Genomic DNA, 23,056 nt, shown 5'->3' with positions numbered 1-23,056 from the left:
GTTTTGGAGAAAGGGTTAAAGGGAGAGGAGAGGTGAGAGTGGGAGAAAAAGGTAGGGAAGGGTACAGGATATTAACAAGGAGAGAGAAGGGAAGAAGAATAATAAAGGAAATAATAAGAGGGAGTGGAGAGAGGAAAGAAAAATCCAAAGTATGATTAGTAAGCAAATGGATCCAGATGTGAGCTGGCTCTCCCCTCGTTATGTCTGCGGTTCCGAGGGCCTCGGTCCCTGGGTTTTACTAGCCCTGACTGTCTCCTCACAGTATGGAAGCCAAAAAGGGGGTTCAAGAAGACTTTGGAACGGATTCCTTTATAAATAAATACATGAACCACCTCGCGTAAGCGGTGTAACTGGATGACGGTGAACTGCCTGTGTATGGCCTCCGAGGTTTTAGGACCAGGGAAATAAGTCAGAAAAGCGTTTCCAGCTACTCAGGAATTATTCCCTGAGGCTTCATCTGTCCTCCCGTGGCCTAGGCGCTATTATTGCCAAAAGGTGGAGTAATTAGAACCCACATCTTGAAAGTATTAATGGCAGCTTCTCAAGTTTGGGGCTCACTTATAGTTTAAAAAAATAAATAAAAACAATGCTCTTGTTTTCAACCCTCTTGTAGCACCTGAGACCAGCGCTGCAAACGGGGAAGGTGGAAGAGGAGGAAAGCTGAGAACAGGAGGCTCAAATCTCCGCACAGCACAGCACACGTTGGTGGGAGGGATATGTGAGCCCCCAGTCCTGCAGGGAAAGGGGCCCGCGCAGCCCCGGCAGGCAGAAGCCTTGGGTCTTAGCTGGGCAGGGGCAGCGGGAGGTTTCTCTGCAAGAAACTGTGGACCCTCTGTGCTTAGCCCTCATTGGTCGAGCTGAAAGCAATTAAAAATATCTTGGTGCAAATCGAGTTTAATCTACCTCAAGAGGAAGCAATGTAATATTATGGATACAACATTAATGAGGAAAAATTAATTATTCATTATTTCTGTTTTTCCTCTATTCAGGGGAACATGTTTGGATATTTGAGCTGTCTTTACCACTCCTATGATTAATGTCCAGAACAAAAATGCAGTGTTGGCCAGAGAATAATATCAGCCTACGCACAGGCTAGTTTTAAAAAGGTAATTCTGTGCTCCATTTTTCTTGACTAAATCAATAATCAGATAAAATTAGTTTTACACCTGTGTGTGTATATAGTGTGCTGGTGGGAGTGGGTGAGGGGCGGTTGCTGCCACAAGAATCTCTTAGTTTTGGGGTTTGTACCTGCTATTTTTTCCCCCTTAATAACTTCTGCTGCCACCCTTGCTATGCCCACATAGATGCCCTGTGCCTGCCTAACTGCTTCTTGACCTCAAGGTCTTATATTTTGGGGAGGCTGCTCTGATTCTCCCGGTGCAATGGTGTCCCTTAAATATGCTTCCATTTACTCCATTCGTTCATTCATCACAAGTGTGATGGAGTGCTGCCCTGTGCCAGGTACTTTCCAGGCCCTGGGGGTACAGCAGTGAACTAAAAGGAGCAGCTCCCCTCAGGCAGCCCAGATGCAACTGGTCTCATTCCTCTCCGCATCCCCAGGACCTCACCCCTAGCTACCACACCGCATGTGTCTGCTGACTGAGCGGAGAAACTAACGAATCCATTCCCACAGGGCATCCCACTAAACTTACTTATTATCTGCATGGTGGTCAGGTCTATTCTGATTTTCTGGAAGCTGGAAAACCCAGCTGCTGTGTAGTCCTTCCGACACTGGCAGTCATCACGTCGGCTCCCGTTGTAGGGACATTCTGTTGGGTTGTGCAACCTACATTACAGAGAGAACATTCTGGTAAGTCTGGGAAAGTATTTCTAGGGATCTCTACCCATCTGGGCTCTTCTGAGCCTGAGCTCTCCTACCTGTACCCATACACCTCGGAGAAATTCTCAGAGTCACCATGGGCCAGTGTCACGAACTCCTTGGGGTGGTCAGACTGCATCCCCGCACAGAATATCTGAAAGGCAGACCGGAAGTAACACATGGAGGGAGGGTGGCTCAGAAATGGGATGACAAGAGCCAAGGTCACTCACTCCAAAAACATTTTCGAAATAAGGACTGATATCTGACGTTCACCTTCAGGGGCTTTCCTTTGATGATCAGGAAATATTCACCATCTTCATTGGCACCGTTTAGTTTCTTTACCTCCTTGCAATTCTGGGGTAACTCACCTAGAAAATATGAAATGCAAAAATGAGGTGTGATGCTCCAAGTGGTGTCATATCTCCTTATGAAGGGGATTAAACTGTTCATACTAAAGATCTTCAGCAAAGGAGACAATTTCTTTAAAATAAATTCTTTATCTCTAAAATGGGCAGGCAAACAAAGGCACAGAGAAACCCTGTTTTTCATGCTCCTGAAAGATGGCTTCACTTGGCACACTTACAATTATAGGTGTTATGGCACGTTTTTCTTTCTTCTGGCTTCAAATCAGCGGGACATAAATGGCTCGGCTGGTCCTCATTGGTTAAACATTGCACAGATCTGTGCATCACGCCAACGCCACAGGACACTGAGCACTACATATAAGGAGAGCACAGTCAGTGAGGTGGCCACCGAACTTGGGAGGCATGGGCTTCCAGTGGTGTGGCACCTAGGGCCTGACGGCATGTACGGGGTGTCGTTTCAGACCCTATGCTGCTGAAACAAATAGCTGGCACACTGAGCACGTACAGTGAGCACGTACTGTGGACCAGTGTCTGTGCTAAGCTTTACATATACACATTTATACCTACCCATATACACACATACTTACATATGTATTCATATATACACACACACACACACACACACACACAGAGGGTACCAAAAATGTATACACATTTTAAGAAAGGAAAACTGTATTAAAATTATAATAATATACACTGATAACAAAAGATAAATACAAGTCACATTTGACTTCTGCAATTACAAGAGGTGCTCAAAGTGGTTGCCATCTGTGTCCAGACACTTCTGGTTACGGTGAACTACTGCTTGAGCAATGTTGACTGAAGTGTCCACTTGTATACATTTTTTTTGGCACTGCCGGTATATATAATTTTCTCATTTAAGCTTCACAATAACCCTATAAGACAGTATTTCCATTATTCTGTTTCCACAGAGGGGAGATTAGGGCGCAAATGTTAAAAAATTTGTTCAAGGTCATGGTGGAGCCAGGATTCAAACCTTAACCACTTTCAACTGGTCCTACACTTTTGACCTGATCACTTTGCAACACTGACCAGTCAGGACTAGAGGACTGTGGCAATTTTCCAGGGCAGTTCCAGTTTAAAATATTCTCACTCACACCCCAAATGCAACAAAGAATTCCCAATGTCGAAGGACTAGAACACACAGACTTCTTAGCAACAGAAGCAACAACTAACAGTTCTGTAACTCTTATTAAGTGACAAAGTTCCAGGTGCCTTTTAATTTTTAAATTGTGGCAAAATACATGTAACTTAAAATGTGCCATATACCCTGAGTGCTTTTTCTGTATTAACTCATTTGGTCTTCACCACCACCCATTTTGCAGATGAGGATATAGACACAGAAGTTTTGTGCCATGCCCAAGGGCAGAGGCAGAACCAGGAATCAGAGGGAGGCTGCCTGGCTACAGAGCCCAAGTGCTTAGCACCGGGTCAGCCATATTGCCAAACAAGAAGAAAAACCTTTTCCCATCAGCCCATTTCAAGATGCTAACTGCTGATTTTTACCAGGCTCTTCTAGAAGAAGAATGACTTAGACAAGTCAGGCAGGACATGTTTTAGATGGGGTTTCAGATCTGAAAGGTTTCCGATTTGATAACTCAGTCATCTACTTACACTACCCCAGTTGCCCATTCTCCAGGCAGCCGAGACCGGGCACTCCCTCAGGTAGCAGGGGTGGACGCTGGGGGGTTGTGTGCCCGGGCAGTTGATGATGGTTTGGTAGCTGTACTCGTAATTCTCCTTCCCGGTATAAATCTCGCTACAGGAGACAAGTCTTTGTTTGTAGCCCTTTCCACAGGTCACTGAGCACTGAGGAGAGAGGGGTTGAGAGGAGAGGCTGAACAGTGTCCAGGGGCAGCCGACAACAGACTCCTGACCTCTACCTCGTGTGCTGATCCTGCAGAAAGCTCTCCCTTCATGAGCTTAGCTATGCATTTTGAGCAGCCCCCAGCACACAGGAGACATAAAATCCTGGACGACGTCTTCCAGATTCTGGATCTAGTGCTCTCACTGCCTCCCCACGATGCCCCCATGGGTGTGGGAGCCAGTGGCCCCTTCTCTGGATTTCAAGGGGAGACGCAGGGAGCAGCAGCTCTAGCTGTCATTGGTTCGTTTACAGCCTTGACAGCCCACACACTGGCTGTCCAAACCTACAGTGATCACATCAGAGAAGTGACCGAGTGGGATGGAGGCAGAGCCAGAGCCCATCTGAGCTGAGTGTGAAATCCAAGCACTTAGCCAAAAGGGGACTTTGGGACACTTGTCCTTTCCTACGCAACGTGGTGTGCTTGCCTATCTGACCATCTAATTTATTTCTCTCTTCTCCCTCCCAGGCTAGTATATATCTTGACTGAAATGTTACCTTTCTGCTCCTCTCTCTCTCTCTCTCTCTAAATGATGCAGTCATTTAACCATTTTGTCATAATTAGAATGTGTTTAAAAACACCCAGACAATACAGAAAAGGAGAAGGAAAAAAATGTCTTACTAAAGTTCCCTTCTGTGATGGGACATCTAATTATTTATTTTATAATCTGTTCACCCTCCCCAGCTAAGTATTTTATATAATAAATTATTTTAAAAGAAATATGGATTACAATGAATTTAGTTTTGATGATATTTTTAGTCAAAGACTTCAAATAACTGGCCATACCCTGTGAAAGTGCTACATAAAATTCAGCCAGAGTATCAGGGTTCTGGCGATGAAAGAGTCTTTGAGGAGGGCCAGGTGAAGCCCCAGAAAGAGTATGTAGCATGTGGTGTGTTATGCTTTTTCTGGGGTGAGGGACCAAAGCTTCTATCAGTTCTTACTCTCTCTCACAAGCCACAGTGTCACTCTCTCCTAATGTCTCTTGAGCTGTTCCTTTAAGCCACGTGGCTTTCCTTTCCTGTAACTTTTCCAAGGAGAAGGCTCTTGTTGAAGAGTCTGGGAGGCAGGAGGGAACAGGCCCAGCCCGAGGCACGCAGAGCATTCCCGGTCCTTCCCTTCCAGTTGGCTCAAGACCTGGATATGCTCTGTGTATGTTTCTTCCTTCTTTGGCTGCCACTGTTTAAATGCCCGAAGACCCAGTTGGCGCCAGACCATGGGAGTTCTAGGCCAGTCTGGGGTGTTTCATGTGTGGACAGAAACCTAACAAATGCTCCGTCCAAGCTGTGGGTATTTCAGAGTGTCTACCCCAGTGCTTGCGTGCGCTGACCTCAGTTTGTACGAATTTAAAAATGAATGTACGTCTGAGCAGGCAATCCTGAGAACTTTACCCCTGCAAAGCAGATGCAAAAGCAGCTGTGGCCCTTTATGTGGGGTGCAGTAGGAGACAGGCATTGGCTGAGGGAGTGGAGCCCCAAGTATGGTCAGGGTTTATTAAGAGGCCTCTGTATCTCTGAAAAGAATCTGGAAAGAACATTTTCTTAAGTAGCTGTTCAGAGCATCATTAAAATGTTGACTGCCTCTGGCTTCCTTAATCCGTTTCAGATCAGAGTTTTGAAGTGTAGGAGGCTCATCTGCGAAGAGGGGAGAATGGGGTGAGGTGGGGAATGTTTACTGTTGATTCTCTTTGCCTTGGGGTCATGTGCTTTTTACATCATGAATGTGGATTAGTTTTCCAATTTGAAAATAACAGCAAAGTAAAATGGAACAATAAGAATGTGGGCTCCCTGTATCAGTGATACACTTCAGGCCAGGGAAGTGCATCAGCCAGGAGCAGCGCAACTCCACCTTTCTGATCTGGCCGGGCCGCCTCGGATTCAGGTGGGGCAGAGCGCAGAGAAGAGCACCAAGAACTCCCCAGGTAACAGGGTTCTCAGAGAGAAGGCATGTCTTGCTGTGGCTCTTGCATTTCACTAGAAGCTTTTCTAAAGGAAATCCTGATCCCATCCCTTTGGCATTACTCCCCTTACAAGGTTCCTTCCCCATGGTCCTTGCATCTTTGCGAAGTCCTATCTCCAACCCGCTAAACTTTACCTGTAAATTTGCAGATTTCTTCAATCTATGACACATCTAAGTATTTGTGGCAGTATGGAAGGCTTTAAAAAAATCTTCTCCCTATCTCATCTTTTAGGGGTTAAGTTTAAGGATTTATTAAATCTATAGGAGTAACATGACTCAAGTCTTAGAAAGACACCAAAGCTCTCTTAGCAGAATAATAGCAACACACCAGAACTGCCCAAGAGGATGGAGCTGTCCTGTGCATGATAGGAGGTTCACAGCATCCCTGGCCTCTACCCACTAGATGCCAGGAGCATTCGACTTCCCCGAGTTGTGACAACCAACAATGTCTCCAGACATTGCCAAATGTCCCCTGGGAAGGAGGGGAGACAAAATCACTGCAGTAGAGAGAACGATGGAGAGACACAGTCAGAAAAGACTTCAGGGCCACCTTTAGTGCAGAAACAATTTAACACTCAACGCACATATCATCTAAATGCAAATACCCATCCACTAAATGTGAAACTGCTGCCCTGTCAAACTTGAAGAGACTCCAGTGCCAGCAAGCACCTTTGCTATAAGCCCAGACACTTCCCTCTCAGATCTCCAAATTCTTCTGGGAAAATGGTAACTGGTTTTGACAGTATAGATCTTTCAGTATTTGAAAATATGAGATCTGAAAATAATATAATCATGCTATTATTATTGGTTGATTATTAATAAAAAGTGTCCAGATAGGAGCTATATTCAGGAGGTGATAAGAAAAAGTAGATACTTGAGATTCCTTGGATTTTATGGAAAATTATGTTGTTCCTCTGGATCAGAGGTTGTTAAATGGGCAACCAACACCTGGCCCATGAATGTGTTTGGTTTGCTCCATACAATATTTTAAACAAATAATTTGAGCCCACATTTTAAAATGACGAGATCTCACATAAAAATCCATATTTTTGTCCTCTCTTGAAAAATCAGGTTTGGTACAACTGGGTCCGCATTTCTGCATGGCCTCTGTCAGAGTGGAAGAGAGCCTGTTCCTTTTACACATCGTGTGCTAGTTTGCCAGTCTCCACCTTTCCCTACGATCTCCCTGACACTAAGACATTTTCGTATCCTTAACTTTTTTTAGGCACTGACAGGCATCTTATGAATTTGCAGCCCCTGTAACAATTTCTTCCTAATCATATCAATGGGACCCCTCAAGGCAAATCCCAGAAGGAAGAGTTGAGGGGAGCTCAGAGACTACCTCATGCACAACCCCCCCCCCCCCCACCGACACACTCTGCACAGGTGGGACTCTGGCCCAGGAAGCTTGAGGGACTCGTCTGGGAATTCACAGTTCTCAGTGGCAGAACTAGCCGGTGGGTCTGAGTCTCCCACCTTCCTGTATTCATCACTCTGTTTCCCTCAGACCACTGTTGACCTGAAGGCAGTATTGGAATCCCAGGACGTACCTCCGACCATTCTCCTGTGATCCAGATGTACTCGCACGGCTGCAAACTACAGCTCTCGCTGTCTGCAGGCCGCGTGCTCATGTCGCAGTGCATGCTGTGAACCTCGTCTCCTCTGTCCTCATCCACGCATACCACCTTGCGGTACCTGGAGCCTTCCCCACAAGTCTTGGTGCACTGGTAAAGACAGACAAAGCAGGTGTGGATACAGGAGAATGATAGGGCAATAACATCCTGTTATTATCATTTATATAATATATGTGTCTATTATATATACACATGTAGTAATATCACATTACTGTAATTATTTGTTTTCCTGTCTATATACCCTCTAAGACTGTGAGACCTCTGAGGACAGGGATTATCAGAGAACTCATTATTTTATCCTGATTACCTACAACACTGTTCCTGGCATAGTGATAAGCATTCAATAAGAGGCTGTCTGAATGCAGGAATGGGATTGTGAATGGTGAATTTCATGTTTGCAAGGGACCTGAAGGTCTGTTCACTTCAAGTACCCACTCAAACACTGAATCTTTTAAAAATTATAGCCTAATGGTTTTCAAACTGGTGACTAAATACCTCTAGAGTCAGGGAAGTCATGACCTGTCCAAGTGACTCATTTCATCTTATAACACAGAACTAAATATCTCTCTGCAGGTTCCAGTCTCTTGTCCTAACTGTCGATTCCAGGGGAGCACAAAGGACAAGTTTCATTTCTCACAAATGATCCCCCTTCGGGGACTTGAGGAGAGATTTCCTGAGACCCCCTACAGCCTTTTCTTCTCCAGGGTGAACTGCTCTCATCCCGTGGTCATTCAGCAAATATTCACCATGATCCTAATAAGGGTCAGGCCCTGTGACATGTCCTGGGTGAACAAGATCGGACACGAATGTCACAGCCTTTGCTCTCAGAGGAGCTCGTATTTTTGTAGCAAAGACAGACATTAACGATATAGATAGCTAGGTAGGGACATTTAGCAGTTGCTATAATGTCTATTTTTCAGATGAGGAAACTTGGACTTAGGAGAGCCTAAGTAACTTCTCCCAGGTCATACATCTCTCTGTGAAGTAGAAGGGGCAGATATTTTTATTCCCATGAGCCAAGTAAAGAAAATAGAGCAGCTGGTATGTTTCATTCTAGAATGATTTCTATGCTGTCCATTTGACCTTGGGAGCCAGTTTAACTCAGAAATTGTTTCCTTATATGCCCGTCCTTCCTTCCTTCCTTCCTTCCTCCCTTCCTTTTGTTTTTGGCAATAAAATACACATAACATAAAATTAACCATTTTATCAATTTTAAAGTGTACAATTCAATGGCATTTAGTCATTCACAATGTTGTGCAATCATTACCATGATCTCTTCAGAGCATTTTCATCACCCCAAAAGGAAACTCTGTACCCATTAAGCAGTCACTCCCCATTCCTCCACCCTCCGCCTGTGGCAACCACCAATCTGCTTTCTGTCTCTATGAGTTTGCCTACTCTGGGTATTTCATATAAATGGAATTATTCAATATGTGTCCTTTGGTGACTGGCTTCTTTTACTTAGTAGTATGCTGTTTCCAGGTTCTCCCATGTTAAGCATGTTATCAGTATTTTATTCCTTTTTTTTGGCTGAATAATAATCCATTGTATGGATAACTATGTTTTGTTTATTCAAATGTTGACAGACATTTGGGTTGTTTCCATCTTTTGGCTATTGTGAATAGTGCTGTTGTGAATATTCATGTACAAGTTTTAACACCTGATTTCAATTCTCTGGGCTATATCCCAAAAGTGGAAATGCTGGGTCTTAGGGTATACTGTGCCTTTTGTGAGGTGCTCGGTTCTTCAGGAAGCAGGTGGATATACAGTATGTCCCCATAGCCTCTTGTCATTTGCAAACTTAACTCAAAATTTCTGCTGCCTGGAAGAAAACCTCAATATCTAGAGTGTGCATTCATAATTTTTCTGGGGTACAAATATGAATGGAAAGCACTGTGAGTAGCAAATCCTTCCAACCAGCGCAGGTGACTGGCTGAGGCCGGCTCCTGGCTCAATCCTGGCTCAGTGGTTTTGGGGGTTTCTGTGTCCCTGGAGGATGCTGGGAATGATTGCGAAGTAATAACATTTTTGTTTCCTCATTAAAAAAATGCCAAATGAGTTCGGGAGCCACTGGATGTTGCAAAACAAAACAAAACAATGGTTAATCTGTGATGTGTAGATTTATGCAGAAGAAATACTTAACTCCCCTCAGAAAAAGGAATTCCTTAGAAAATCAGGATTTAGGTGACTCAGAGAAGATCATGAGCCCTGAGCAGCCAACCTGGACTAAACCTTCAGTGTCCTCTCTTTTTCACTAATCCACAGGGCTTTAATCTGGGTCAATAAGTAACAGTTGAGAACAGAAACGCAAGGATTACTAAGTACTTTCTGCTTGGTAAGTGTTTCTCCCTTGAAGAATGTTTAACTACCATAAAAACTCTTCTGCCAATGGTGGAAAAGGGAGTTGGAAAACCTTACTTTGTGTTGACGTACAAAACATCCAAACCTGTAGAGCATCTTTATGAGTTTATTTGAGCCAAACTGACGACAATTGCCGGGAAGCAAATCTCAATGGATTGAGAAAATGCTCCGGAGAATGGAGTTTTGCAGCTTATTTTAAACACTAGAATCTAAGGAAGAGACGTCAGGAAGGTTACATGGAATCCACTGGTGGTAGACTAAAGGGGCGGGAGAAAGCAAAGCAGGGAAATCTCTGGCATTGAATATAAAGGCAAAATGGAGAGACATACTCCTTTTACATTGGTGAGTATGAGTTAATAATGAACATTTCCAGCACGTGGAGATGGTATGTGGGCAACAAGATAACAATGAGGGGTTCTGTGGTCTCCTGCTCTGGTGCTCTGGTGCATGGTTGTGCCCTCAGAGGTATGGAAAATGAGATTACTCTGACATTTGGAAGGTAGGTTATCTTAGATGCAAAAAGACAATAGACAGGCTCACCTGTCTTAAAGGTAAAGATTGACCTTTGTCAAGGAAGCTACAAGCCTATGACGTGACTGTGCTCCATGACCCACTTTTAGTTAGGGGATTTTATGTTCAGATCATCCTATGTGGTTACCTTCCGTGTCTGAGTTTGTACAGCTCGTCATGCTGGCCTCCCCTGAGCTTGTCAGGTTTAGCATGTGGCCCCCTTTTCATCCACAACTGAGTATAACTTTTAGAAAAATTAAAGTAAGTAAATAAGTGACCTGCCCACTGCTTTGGAATTAGTCAGCAGAAGCTCTGAAATCACATGAGCACGGCTTTTCTCCTGGAGTCCTAAATCCTACCTACAGCAGGGGGCTGGCTGCGTGATCAGAAAACAAACCCAGCCCCGTGCTATCGGGTTTTATCAGCCTTTGGTAATATCACTGCCCCACTGTGATTTATGACTCTTTCCTTTATCCTGAAAAAAGATCTAGAATGTCCTGAAAAACAGCTGGAAAGCTTAACCAGCCTCATTTTAATTCCAAAAGGTTTTCTCAAATTTCATTACAACTTTTCGGAAAAACTATACCTAGTGTATAAGTCATGCCACCGGCTTCCTTGCATTCCAGCACACGCTGTAATTCAGAAAGGAAATAATCACAGCACTGGGCTAACGTGGGTAGTGTGCCCATTGTCTCACAGGCTACATGTGCCTTTAAATGTGCTGAAATTAATAGGGGAAACAACTTCCCAAATTTGAGGGTGAGGAATACCTAAAATAAACTTTTAGGGTACTATTTTATTTACCCAGGTTGGTTGGCCACAGAGTGACAGTCTAAAAAGAATCACTTGATACAACAAATAGAAATTGTCTTTCCTTAAAAATTGTAATCAAGGGCCGGCTGAGTGGCGCATTGGTTAAGAGCTGGCTTGGGACGCCAGAGGGTCCCGGTTCGGATCCCACATATGAGGGCCAGTGACACTGCCCTCTACAGCTAAGATGCTGAACAACAGCTCAACCTGGAGCTGGGCTGCTGTGAGTCGCCTGCGATGGCGTGGGCTGCAACCCCTGCTGCAGTGGGTTACCATGGGCTACCGCGTGTAGCCAGCAGCCACCATGAGCGGCCAGCAGCCGCAGTGAGCAGCTGTCCAGAAGCCAGCAACTGATCTGCCTCGCCCGGGAAGAGCGCAATGATGGTGCCAACTTGGGCCAATGAAGCAACATCCTCCACAACTAGACTGAAGAACAAAAGGACAACAACTTGTCTGTTCCCCTTCCCCCAATTCCCCAGTGCTGTTCCCATCCCCCAGTTCCCCAATAAAAAAATTTTAAAGAAAAAAAAATTGTAATCAAGTGCTATTTTGGTGAGATTCCCTAACCATGGGGGAAAAATCACTTCATATTCACATGCTCTACCTTGTTGAATTTCTCCATGCCTGAAACAATGTGTCAGGGCTGCCATCGTTCGATAGTGTGTGCAGACAAGCCACAGGACGAATGGAGAACTTGAAAGCACTGTGTTCTATGTGTGTTGTGCAAAGGTTTTTGTGCAGTGATCACAAATCAATTGATCTAACATTGCTTTACATTAAAAAAAAAAGCAGTCTTTAAGTTACCAATAGGTTCTAGTCTCAAAGCTCATTTTAAAGTCAGATAGGTGGAGTTCAGACACATTTTCCCCTAAATAGTATTGGGTTGTTGGAAAAGTCATGACATATTTTTTCTATGTTTTCTGTTGCAAAAATGCATCATGACTTTTCCGACAACCCAAAATATCTACAAGGGAAAAGGGCAGACACAATATATGGAGGCATTTCGTAACTTTAAAGTCAATCACACTTTCAACCAGTATTTTCAATGGGCCAAGTTCTGTACTAAGCGCTGGGTACAGCTCTGACATCTTCCTTCTCCCCTTCTCTCTCGGATATGACACCTAGGGTGGCGGCTTCTCCCAGCTTGGGGGCTATGTGTTAGACAGCCGGCTAACTGGTGACACTGGGGTTTAACATTTAGGGCCGCCTTGTATGGCTGTGTGAGCAGATGTGGGTTTCATCACAGAGAATGTGATGGAGGAAGGTACATCAGGATGTTCTGTAACTGTGCAGGAGAAGACGAGGGCAAGAGGTGGGAATTTCCACAATGCTAAAAGGGGCGCCCCGGTAGTGGTGGCTGAGGAGTGAAGGTGGAGATGAGTTAACTAGGCGAGGTGGAGATGGGGCAGTTGTTGGAGGGGCTCTAGCTGCATGGAGGCTGGAGGTGAAGGTCATGGGGACGTGGGGGCCGGGAGGACCACGCAACCTCCAGGTTTTAGAGCCCTCTCTTTGAGATGGAGATTCCACAAGGTGGAGAGAGGCCAGGGCCTGAAGGGGCTTGCAGACCTCCTATACTGCTCAGGAGAAAATCCAAACCTTTGCCCTGGCTACAGGGGACGTCATAACCCTACTGCTCCTGCAGTCCGACCTTGGTTCAGCATGTGGTCCCCTCAGTCACTCTGCTGCTGCCATGCTGTGCTTTGCCATGCTGTGCTTTGCCATGCTGTGCTTTTGTGCACAAACACACTGGGCTTTGTCCTCCCTCTTCCTTCTACCTGGAATCACCTCCTTTTTCTCTTCACCCCCTCACCACACTCGAGAAAGTAGGACGGGCCTGTCATTCTTTGTCTCCATACTCAGAGCCTTGTTTTTTTCCTGTCACAGCACTTTTCACAATTGGCAGTTTTATAGAATATGTTTGTTTTGTGTCTGTCTCTCCCACCAGACAATCAATCCCAGCATAGCAAGTCCACAGTCTCTACTGCGTGCCTAATGCCTTGTGCCTGGCACTTTGCAGGTGCGCGATAAGGATTTCTGGAGTAATAAAGAGTTACTATCTGGCCCTATACACACATCAAAACCTGACTACTCCCTATTGTCAACTTGCCAAAATCTTTTAAACCAGCTGACCAGGGGCCGGCTGCTCATTTCTAACTCTTCTGTGCTAAGGAGATAAACTTGGGCATCACTCTCCAGCTGGTCTCAATGAAAGTTCTTAGAATTCAAATATGTACGAGAGTGGCCCAAGTTCCTGCCCTGGGCCAAACAGCCATGGGGTGGGCAGCTCTGCAAAGGCCAGACTTCTCCAAGCACAGCTTGTCCGTGGCAATGTGACAAGAAAATAAAACAGCTGTTCTTACAGGACAAGCAGTTGGCTTAACTGTTCTGAAAGACATTTTAGAAAGCTGTGATTCTAAGAGTTAAAGAAGAAGAAAGATCATCAATCAGCAGGCATTCTTTAATTCTTTATTTTCTCTCTCCCTCCTTCCCTCCATTCCTTCCTCCCTTCCAACTATCTTTTTGTCCCACTATTGATTTTATTCATTCAACAAGTGCTTTCAATGCTCTAGGTACTGTGCTAAATGCTGGGGAGTGGGGGGTGGGGGTGAGGGAAACTGGTGAATAAGCTATTTGGCCTTAAACTGATAATCAGTTGATAACATAGATAAGAAAAACAGGCAACAATGATTCAGAGTGCTAACTGCAAAAGCAGGGTGTTTTCAGGCTGCTGTAAGAGCTGAGAGTGTGGCCATGGACTCAGTCATTAGTGTGGAGATGTGATCAACTAGGGCTTCTGAGAGGAAGTGACATCTTGGTTGATTGAGGCCTAAAGGATGAACAAGGGAGACTGAAGTAAAGGAAGGAGCTGGGCAGCCTCCTTGTGATACAGTTACTAGGGAGGAAAGAAAGTATTCCAGGTAAAGATTAAAAAAAAAGAACACTTGCCAGACCTGGGAGATGTATTCCCTAATGCTAAGAGATAAATAACTCAGATACTCACAAATCAAATTTGATTGAACGACCTCTGCAGCTATAAGAAAATTCTACATCAGATTATAATACTAATAAGTAAATCCCTTATGATCATTTTCAAAAGAATTAAAAAGTCATTTTTTTGTTTGTTGTTGTTTTAAAACTCAAACAGCCTCATGAGCATTAGAATTCTAAAGTGGTCACTGAGAGGCCAAAAATCAAGCCCAACATTGTGATAAGCAGGTTAAGCTGAAGTGCTGGTCACCATCTGAACTTTCCACGAGGAGGCCGCCATACGAAAGAGAAGCAGCGTTTGTGGAAGGTCTAAAGTGTGCTAGGAACTATGCTGAACCCCCTCACTAAATCCTCAGTGTGCCCCTTCAGCCAAGTCCGCCATATAATTCCCATTTTGCAGATGAGCTAACCGGAGCCCAGAGACTTGAAGTCAATTTCCCAGGGCCACACACCAAATTGTCTTTTGTCTATAGTATGGTGCCTCTAGGGCATACACAAAGTGAGTCACGAAAGTCTGGCTAGAGCACTTTTCTCTTCTCCATCCAATTATTCTGTCCTACATCTAGAAGTAAAGGCTCTACCCTCTGGTATCATGAAGGCATGACAATGCCCCCTCACCCCACACAGCCAACAGGCCACGCGATAAACAAAAGGTCCACTGAGGTGGCCAACATAAGACTCCCCAACCACATAGCTTAAGGTCTGATCATCAACCAGCGGGGCCAAGAATTTCATTTTTAGAAAGGGGTGGGGGTAGTCACCCAGTAAAGGGAATTCTATTTTGATGCCAACTCTGCAGTAAGAGGCTGGACAAGCCATTAAGAGGGAAATAAAATTATTCATCTTAGGCGCAGGGAAGGCAGTGGAATATAAAGATTCAGAGCATATGTTCTGGAGGTCGGGCTGCTGGGCTTCAAATCCCAGCCTTAGTACTTAGTAAATGCATGAACTTGGATGAATTAACCTACATAAGCCTCAAGTTTCCTCATCTTTAAGTGAGGATAAAAATTTAATTACTACATTAGAGAGTTATGGAAAACATTCAGTGAGGCCCTTCACATAAAAATACTCAACACAGTGCTTGGTCCATAGCTTAATAAGCAATAAGATGTATGATTTAAAATAACATCACCATCAGTGTTAGAGCCACTGCCCTATACAACTCTAGGGGATGCCCCTGACATTGCAGCCTATGGGAAAAGTACCCCCCGAGTTGTACAGTGTATAAAACATCGCTGATGATCATGCTACTGTGGGTATGCCCAACTTGTGCTTTTCAAGATGGATGCTTGGACTATTTCTCAAAAAGAGGAGGGTGCCATTTGCTATGTGCCTTGCATGAAATGCATCTTGCCAACAAACAGGTGAGCTTAATAGTCCACGAGGGGGAAGCAAAAGGGGAACGTGCACACTCAAAAAGCAAACAAGGGCTCTGAGGTGGTTGCCAAGGACTGTGAAGGGAAGAGAACCTCCTGTAATGGGGTGGGGTTGGGAAATCCAGCACATTCCAATCGGTGGGCTCTGAGGCTGTGCTGCCTTGGCATGCTCACTGATATCAGTCAGGTCAAGGTGCCACTGGATGAAGGGAGGAAAGTCAAGACGCATGCCTGTGCCAAGTAAATATCAGGTAAAATGGCAGCGGAGCGAGTGGGTGTGAGAGCACATGAGGGCCGTGATTGAGGGGAGCCTGATGGGTGCTGTACTACCAAGTGAGCACCCAATTTACTATTTTAACAAGGATACTTCTGATCATGAAAGTAGCAGCAATGAATAATTACACCAGCACTGTCTCAGATATAACAGGACTGCTCCCGGAAAACAGGATGAGTGGCCACTCTATTCCTGATTTGAGCTATTAGGGTGGCTGCCTAGCGGTTACCAACATTCACTCTAAGCATTGTTATGGGGACATTCTGAGAGGGCCACCAGATGATTTCACATACAAGGAACAAGGCTTTTGAAGGGGCTTCTTTCTCCTCCAGTTACCCTAAGACTCACTCTGCAAATTCAGTCAAGTGAGGGTCTTCTATAGGGCTCTACTCTCCCTCACCACCCAGGTCCTCCTTCCTCAAACTCTCCACTTCAGGTCTGGGCAGATGAAAAAGCATGCACACAGGTGGGTAACTATCCGAATCTGCGTTTCTCATTGTTTAGAGTCTTTTCCCTTTGTGAGAATGGTTAACCCCTGGTTAATTTCTAAATATAGCCACAGGTCAGGCTATCTCCTTAGGTCTTCTGTTCTTATGAAGCTTGATAGCAATGTTTGAGGAAGAATTTTAAAAGACCCATCTGCGTAGCACATGCAACAGTGTAAATTTCTAGTCATATTTTGTATGATCAGATAAGAGGATTTCCTCAGCACATATTTGGCAAGGTTTCTATTCTTTGGGATTCGGAAGGAGTGAAGCTTGCATTTTCCAGATTGTCTCTAGTGTTTTCAAAACTTGGCTAACATGTGAGCAGTCAGCTTAAATTTATTTCTCAACACTATCTTACTTTCTAGTCCTTGGAGCAGTGACACAGGGTTGAGTTTGGTATGTGATGAAGAGGGAGAGGAAGGAAGTAGACAGTTGTAGGTCTGAAACAAGTATTACAAAGAGAATCACGAGGTAACACAGGGAGAGACAGATGAGAGGGTTTCTTCTTCCTTCTATATCTAACACTGTCAATCCCAAAGCACTCTATTATCTCAAAGTTCCTCAGAACAACTCTTGCACAGTTTTTACTATCCCCATTCTACAGATGGCAAACCCAAGGCTCAGAGAAATTAAGAAACGTTCTAAGTCACATGGCTAATAAGTGGCAGTGCTGGGATATGAACCAGGTCTGTAGAATTCTATAGCCTCTGGGGTTTTCAGTGACTTGTGTGGCTCAAGTGCAATTAATTTGAAATTTAACTGCTTTAGCCATTCTTCTCTGTCACTATCTGGTGGAAGTAAAACTATCTAGAAGGAAAACAAGCAAAAACAATTAAGTAGACAGAGGTGAGAGTCCTAAAGAAAAGAGATGACTGCAAACAATGGAACTGATCCATCAGGAGAGTGAGCTGAGATGACAGGGACAGGGCTGGAAGGCCAAATCCCTACACATGTTAAGAATGCTGTTGTAAGAAAACAATCGCTTTTAAAATTGCATCAAAAAGAATAAAACACCTAGGAATCAATTTATCCAAGGAGGTGAAAGATCAGTACACTGAAAACTGTATCACACTGAAGGAAATACAAATAAATGAAAAGATTCTGTGCTCATGGATTGGAAGAACTAGTATTGTTAAAAGGTCCATATTACACAAAGCAATATACAGATTCAATGCAATGCTATCAAAATTCCTAAGATATTCTTTACAGAAAAATAATCCTAAAATTTGTATGGAAATTGACCCACAAAAGACCACTGAATTGCCAAAGCAATCTTGAGAAAGAAGGACAAAGCTAGAAGCATCACACTTCTTGATTTCAAACTATATTACAAAGCTATAGCACTCAAAACAGTATGACATTCATTGGTTAGAACAAGACACCAATCAATGGAACAGTATAGAGAGCCCAGAAATAAACTCACACACTCATATGATCAGTTAATTTATGACAAAGGAGCCAAGAATATACACAGGGGAAAGGATAGGCTCTTCAAAAATAGTTAGGAAAACTGGACAGCCACATGCAAAAGAATGGAACTGGACCCCTATCTTATACCACACACAAAAATCAATTCAAAATGGATTAAAGATTTGAATGTAAGACCTGAAATCATAAAACTCCAAGGAGAAAACATAGGAGGTAAGTTTTTTGCCAGCAGTCTTGGTGATTCTTTTGGATTAACATGAACAGCAAAGGCAACAAAAGCAGAAATTAACTAGTGGGATGACACCAAACTAAAAATGGCTAAAGCACCTGAACAGACATTTCTCAAAAGAAGACATACAAATGGCCAACAGATACATGAAAATGTACTCCAACATCACTAATCACCAGGGAAATGTATTAATAAATCAAAACCGTAATGAGAAATCACCTCACACCTGTTAAAATGGCTATCCTCAATAAGACAATAACAAGTATTGGCAAGGATGTGAAGAAAAAACAAATCCTTATGCACTGTTAGTGGGAGTGTGAATTGGTACAAACACTATGGAAAACAGTATGAAGGTTCTTCAAAAAATTAAAAGTAGAACTACCTTATGACCCAGCAATCCCACTTCTTGGTATTTATCTGAAGGAAACAAAATCACTAACTCAAAAAGATATATGCAACCCGATGTTCAGTGCAGCATTATTTACAATAGGTAAGACATGGAAGCAACCTAAGTGTCCATTAATGGATTAACTGATAAAGGAAATGTGGTATACATACGCAATGGAATATTACTCAGCCATTAAAAAAGAAGGAAATCCTACCATCTGCAACAACAGGGCATTATGCTAAGTGACATAAATCAGACAGAGAAAGACAAATACTATATAATATCACTTATATGTGGTGAAGTATAGGGAGTGGACGAATGGGTGAAGGTGGTCAAATGGTACAAACTTCCAGTTATAAGATAAATAAGTATTGGAGGTATAACGTAAAGCATGGTGACTATAGTTAACAATACTAAATGGTATATATGAAAGTTGCTAAGAGAGTAGATCTTAGAAATTCTCACCACAAGAAAAATAATTTGTAAGTATATGAGGTGACAGATATTAACTAAACATAGTTATTGTTAACAATAACTAAACTTACTGTGGTAATCATGTTGCAGTATACACACATATATCGAATAACCATGTTTTAATCAAAAACAAATATGATGTTATACGTCAATTATATCTCAATAAAACTGGAAGAAAAGTGGCACTGCCATAGCACTTGTATATAACAATAATAATAAAAAGAATGTAGTGTAGTACCTCATAATGGTTTAAGAGAATAAACTTAGGATCAAGTCTTACTTCTTCCACTTGCTAGGTATGTGGCACTTGGGTAAATGACATTGGCTCTCTAAACCTCAGTTTCCTCAATTGCAAAATGGGATAATAATAATGGTTAAAAGGATTTAGTGAGGTGATGAACATAAAGCACTTACCACAGTGCCAGGCATGGTTTCCCCCGTGCTGAAAACCATTCCTAGTGGGAAATTCTTGTTTTATTATTCGTCTCTGAACCTTTGATATCACGCACTTTCTTTTTTAACAGTCTATAAATTTCAGGTATACAACTTTGTAATTTGACATCTGTATACTGTATTTTGTGCTCACCACAAGAAGTCTAGTTTCCTCCCCTCACCATATATTTGACTCCCTTTACCCTCTTCGTCCTCCCCTCACCCTCTTCCCCTCTGGTAGCCACCATTCTGTTGTCTGTATCTATGAGTTTGTTTTGTGTTTGTTTGTTTGTTTTGTTTATTAGTTTGCTTTTTGTTTTATATCTAACAAATGAGCGAAATCATATGGTTCTTGTACTTTTCCACATGATTTATTTCACTTAGCATAATACTCTCAAGATCCATCCATGTTGTCACAAATGGCAGTATTTCATCTTTTTTATGGCTGAATAGTATTCCACTGTGTATATATACCACATCTTCTTTATATAATCACCCATCGAAGGGTTGTTTCCATGTCTTGGCTATTGTAAATAACAGCATGAATTTTCTATGTCATTCCAATGTCAGTGAACATGGTTTTGCTTCCTGAAACTCTTCTCCCCTTTTCTACAATCTAATCTTCTGTTCTGAAAACAGAGGTTACCTCATACTAATGTCTTACCTTCCTAGCCAGATTTTTCCCCAGGGACATTCAGTGTTTTCTTTAACTAGACATTAACATTAAACATTAACATTTTCTTAACCAAACATTAAGTGGGAGAAAAACAAGTCTGTCTATTTCTGCATCAACTGAGCAGTTCTTTAGATCCCATCATTTTTCTAATGTTGGACATCCTTCACTAATTAATTAATCAGGGTTTCAAATAAGGGTCTGTCTTCTACCTGCCAGCCAAAGTCATGGAAGGAGAAGAAATACAGAGGCGGTCCTACCTCGAGTCTGTCTTGTGGCTGTTTGTACTAATACAGAATGACCAAGTCTGGATACACATATCTAAAATATTTTGTCCATCTTCCCCTCCTTCTGTGCGAGTTATCTGGATGCATTTGGCCCAAGGCCTGTTAACGTTTCTCTGGAGGCAGCCGGACTAGGAACATTCAAGGACACAGACGTAGGAATTGCATAAAAAGGAGGAGCTCTCCCACCCTGGTTGGAGTGAACTGCTCGCCTTCTGACAGCAGACCTTTTGGGAAAGGGCCAGCCTTGTCACCATGCGCGAAGGCTTCACAGGGGAATGGATGTGATAATAGCAAGGGGGCTGAGCAACGTGCCTGGCAGGTGCCCACTGCATGGCTCTACTTACTTCTTGCCATTCCTCTGCCCTCCAGGCGTAGAGAGGACACGGTGGGGCTTGGCAGGCTCGCTCTGAATCCGGTCTGGTGTAAGGGTTGCACTCGGTCTCTCTGGCTATTTTGTGTGGTCCCATCTGACAGCCCACATTTCTCTGCTGCACGCCTGGGCCGCAGGACGCTGAGCACTAAGAAGACAGAGTGTGTAAGTGGGAGCTTTGGGGAACACTGTGTGTCGGGGGTGGGGATGGGGGTGGGGGTGGGGGAAGGTCACAGACATGGGGAATGCACCCCTAATCCAATGCCTTTCACAAAGCTTTCTAAATCCCAATGAAAGGGACCCAAGGCAATGTCTTAATCTGCGAACTCACTGCCTATCAATGTTGGTGAATGAGGAAGGTAATCAAGCTTCAGGAATCTCAAACGTTAACAAAACTCTTGGACAATTGAAGCGTCTGGGAATGGTCATAAGGAAGCATTTAGTACAACCTAGAAACAGTGCTGCCGTGTGAAATGAAAACCCCAAATAATTTCTATCCTGGAGGATTTGAGGCTCTCGAAAATTGGAGATACAGTACTGCACAAGAAGAATTTCTTGGCAGGTTAAAACTATAACCCAAGGATTGTAAATCATGAAGCTTTTAGGGCCTTATAAGTAGAATTATTTCCCCTAGTCTCTTTCTTTTCTTGCTCCTATTCCTGGCAACAAAGAATTTTTTTTTAAACTATGGAGTTCACTAAAGTATTTTTGTCTATCTACAACCTAAGATGAATACATAAGAAAGAAAGCTGACAAGGAAAACCCATTTTTTCAGGCACAATGTTTCAGCTCATGAAAAATACTGTTAATTAGGCTGAAACATTTTGTTGACCAAGTTGCAAAACACCATATTAAATCTGCAATTAACTTTCCTCTAAATTAATTTTTTAATGGTTTCTTCATTGCTGGATTTTACAATCTCAGGCCAAGAATTATTGTCTTTATTAAGGCTCTGACAGTCAGAAACTAATGGCAACGTTTGATTAGAAAGAACAGAAAATTATTACACTTAGCTATTTAAAATTTTTTACCAAGGTTTTGTGATAGCTCAGCTTCCATTAATTTGTCTGGCACTGAGAAAACAAGTTTAATGTACACTAAAGCCATATTCCTCAGAAGAAGTCTTCATAAAGAATAGAATTATGCACTCTTAAATTAGAAAAGAATTCTTGTCCAATTAACCTGCAGTAGGATTCATCTAACTCTGAGCTAATGGAAATTTACTATCAAGAAGAACACCCAATGGATTCTGCTGAATATTAATTTTTTTTTTAAAGATTTTATTGGGGAATTGAGGGAGGGGAACAGTGCTGGGGAATCAGGGGAAGGGGAACAGACAAGTTGCTGTTTTTTGGTTCTTCAGTCTAGTTGTGGAGGACTTTGCTTCACTGGCCTGTGTTGTTATTATCATTGTGCTTTTCCCAGGTGAGGCAGATCGATCACCGGCCTCTGGACGGCCGCTCACGGCTGCTCATGGCGGCTCTTGGCAGCTCACACCGGCTGCTGGCCGCTCACGCTGGCTGCCGGCCACACATGGTAGCTTATGGCAGCCCACTGCAGCAGGGGCTGCAGCCTACACCATCGCCGGTGACTCATGGCAGCCCAGCTCCAGGTCAAGCTGTTGTTCACCCTCTTAGCTGTAGAGGGCAGTGTCACTGGCCCTCATGTGGGATCCGAACCGGGGCCCTGCTGCTCAGAGTTGGCATCCCAAGCCAGCTCTTAACCAACATGCCACTCGGCTGGCCCCTGAATATTAATTTTATTGCCATTTCAGATTTTAAGAAAATAGGTGATACTACGTAGAAGGGAAATTATATCATTTCAGATGAGTCTCTGCCAGTCTCTGCTCAGATGTTCATATCGAAACTAGCTGAAGAGAAGGAAATATTTTGGAGCAACATAACTACTATTATCTGAGTTTAATTGTATTTATTGGATTGAATGCATTTGTGACCCACAAAAAATCAGACTTTTAAAGTCATTATGTCCTGGGTGGAACGGGGAGTGTCTGAACACAAGAGATTGCCTCGTCTACAAAGAATGGCTATATAATATTTATGGGCGCAACATACATACTATTTCCCATTGATTATACTGGAAATGAAGGAACTGTAACACGGGGGAGTGACCACACAAATGACAAACATTCAAACATTCTCATCATCAACAAACAACAACCAAAAGAACCCTTTGGCTATTTGAATTTGGGGTCTTAATTATAAAACAGTACATTTCCAGAACAATGTATCCAAATGGAAATACAAAGAAAGAATAAGAAGGGTTCTTATTATATTATAAACAAATC

The 23,056-nt window shown here is 43.2% G+C and overlaps 1 protein-coding gene across 1 annotated transcript in view; it reads right to left on the bottom strand.

The window, feature by feature from the left end:
- Positions 1–23,056, bottom strand: part of ADAMTS9 (ADAM metallopeptidase with thrombospondin type 1 motif 9) — a 175,043-nt gene that overhangs the window by 14,493 nt on the left and 137,494 nt on the right. The window contains exons 28-34 of the mRNA XM_019624086.1: positions 20,726–20,899; positions 7,580–7,753; positions 3,820–4,014; positions 2,403–2,535; positions 2,093–2,187; positions 1,879–1,973; positions 1,653–1,786 (exon numbers count right to left, since the gene is read on the bottom strand). Of these exons, the coding sequence (XP_019479631.1) occupies positions 1,653–1,786; positions 1,879–1,973; positions 2,093–2,187; positions 2,403–2,535; positions 3,820–4,014; positions 7,580–7,753; positions 20,726–20,899 (1,000 nt within the window). The remainder of the gene's footprint in view (positions 1–1,652; positions 1,787–1,878; positions 1,974–2,092; positions 2,188–2,402; positions 2,536–3,819; positions 4,015–7,579; positions 7,754–20,725; positions 20,900–23,056) is intronic.

The sequence above is a fragment of the Hipposideros armiger genome, unplaced genomic scaffold (genome assembly GCF_001890085.2).
Source record: "Hipposideros armiger isolate ML-2016 unplaced genomic scaffold, ASM189008v1 scaffold_578, whole genome shotgun sequence".
Taxonomy (NCBI): Eukaryota; Metazoa; Chordata; class Mammalia; order Chiroptera; family Hipposideridae; genus Hipposideros; species Hipposideros armiger.
The sequence above is the reverse complement of the archived record's forward strand: the minus strand, read 5'-3'. Positions and strand labels throughout refer to the sequence as shown.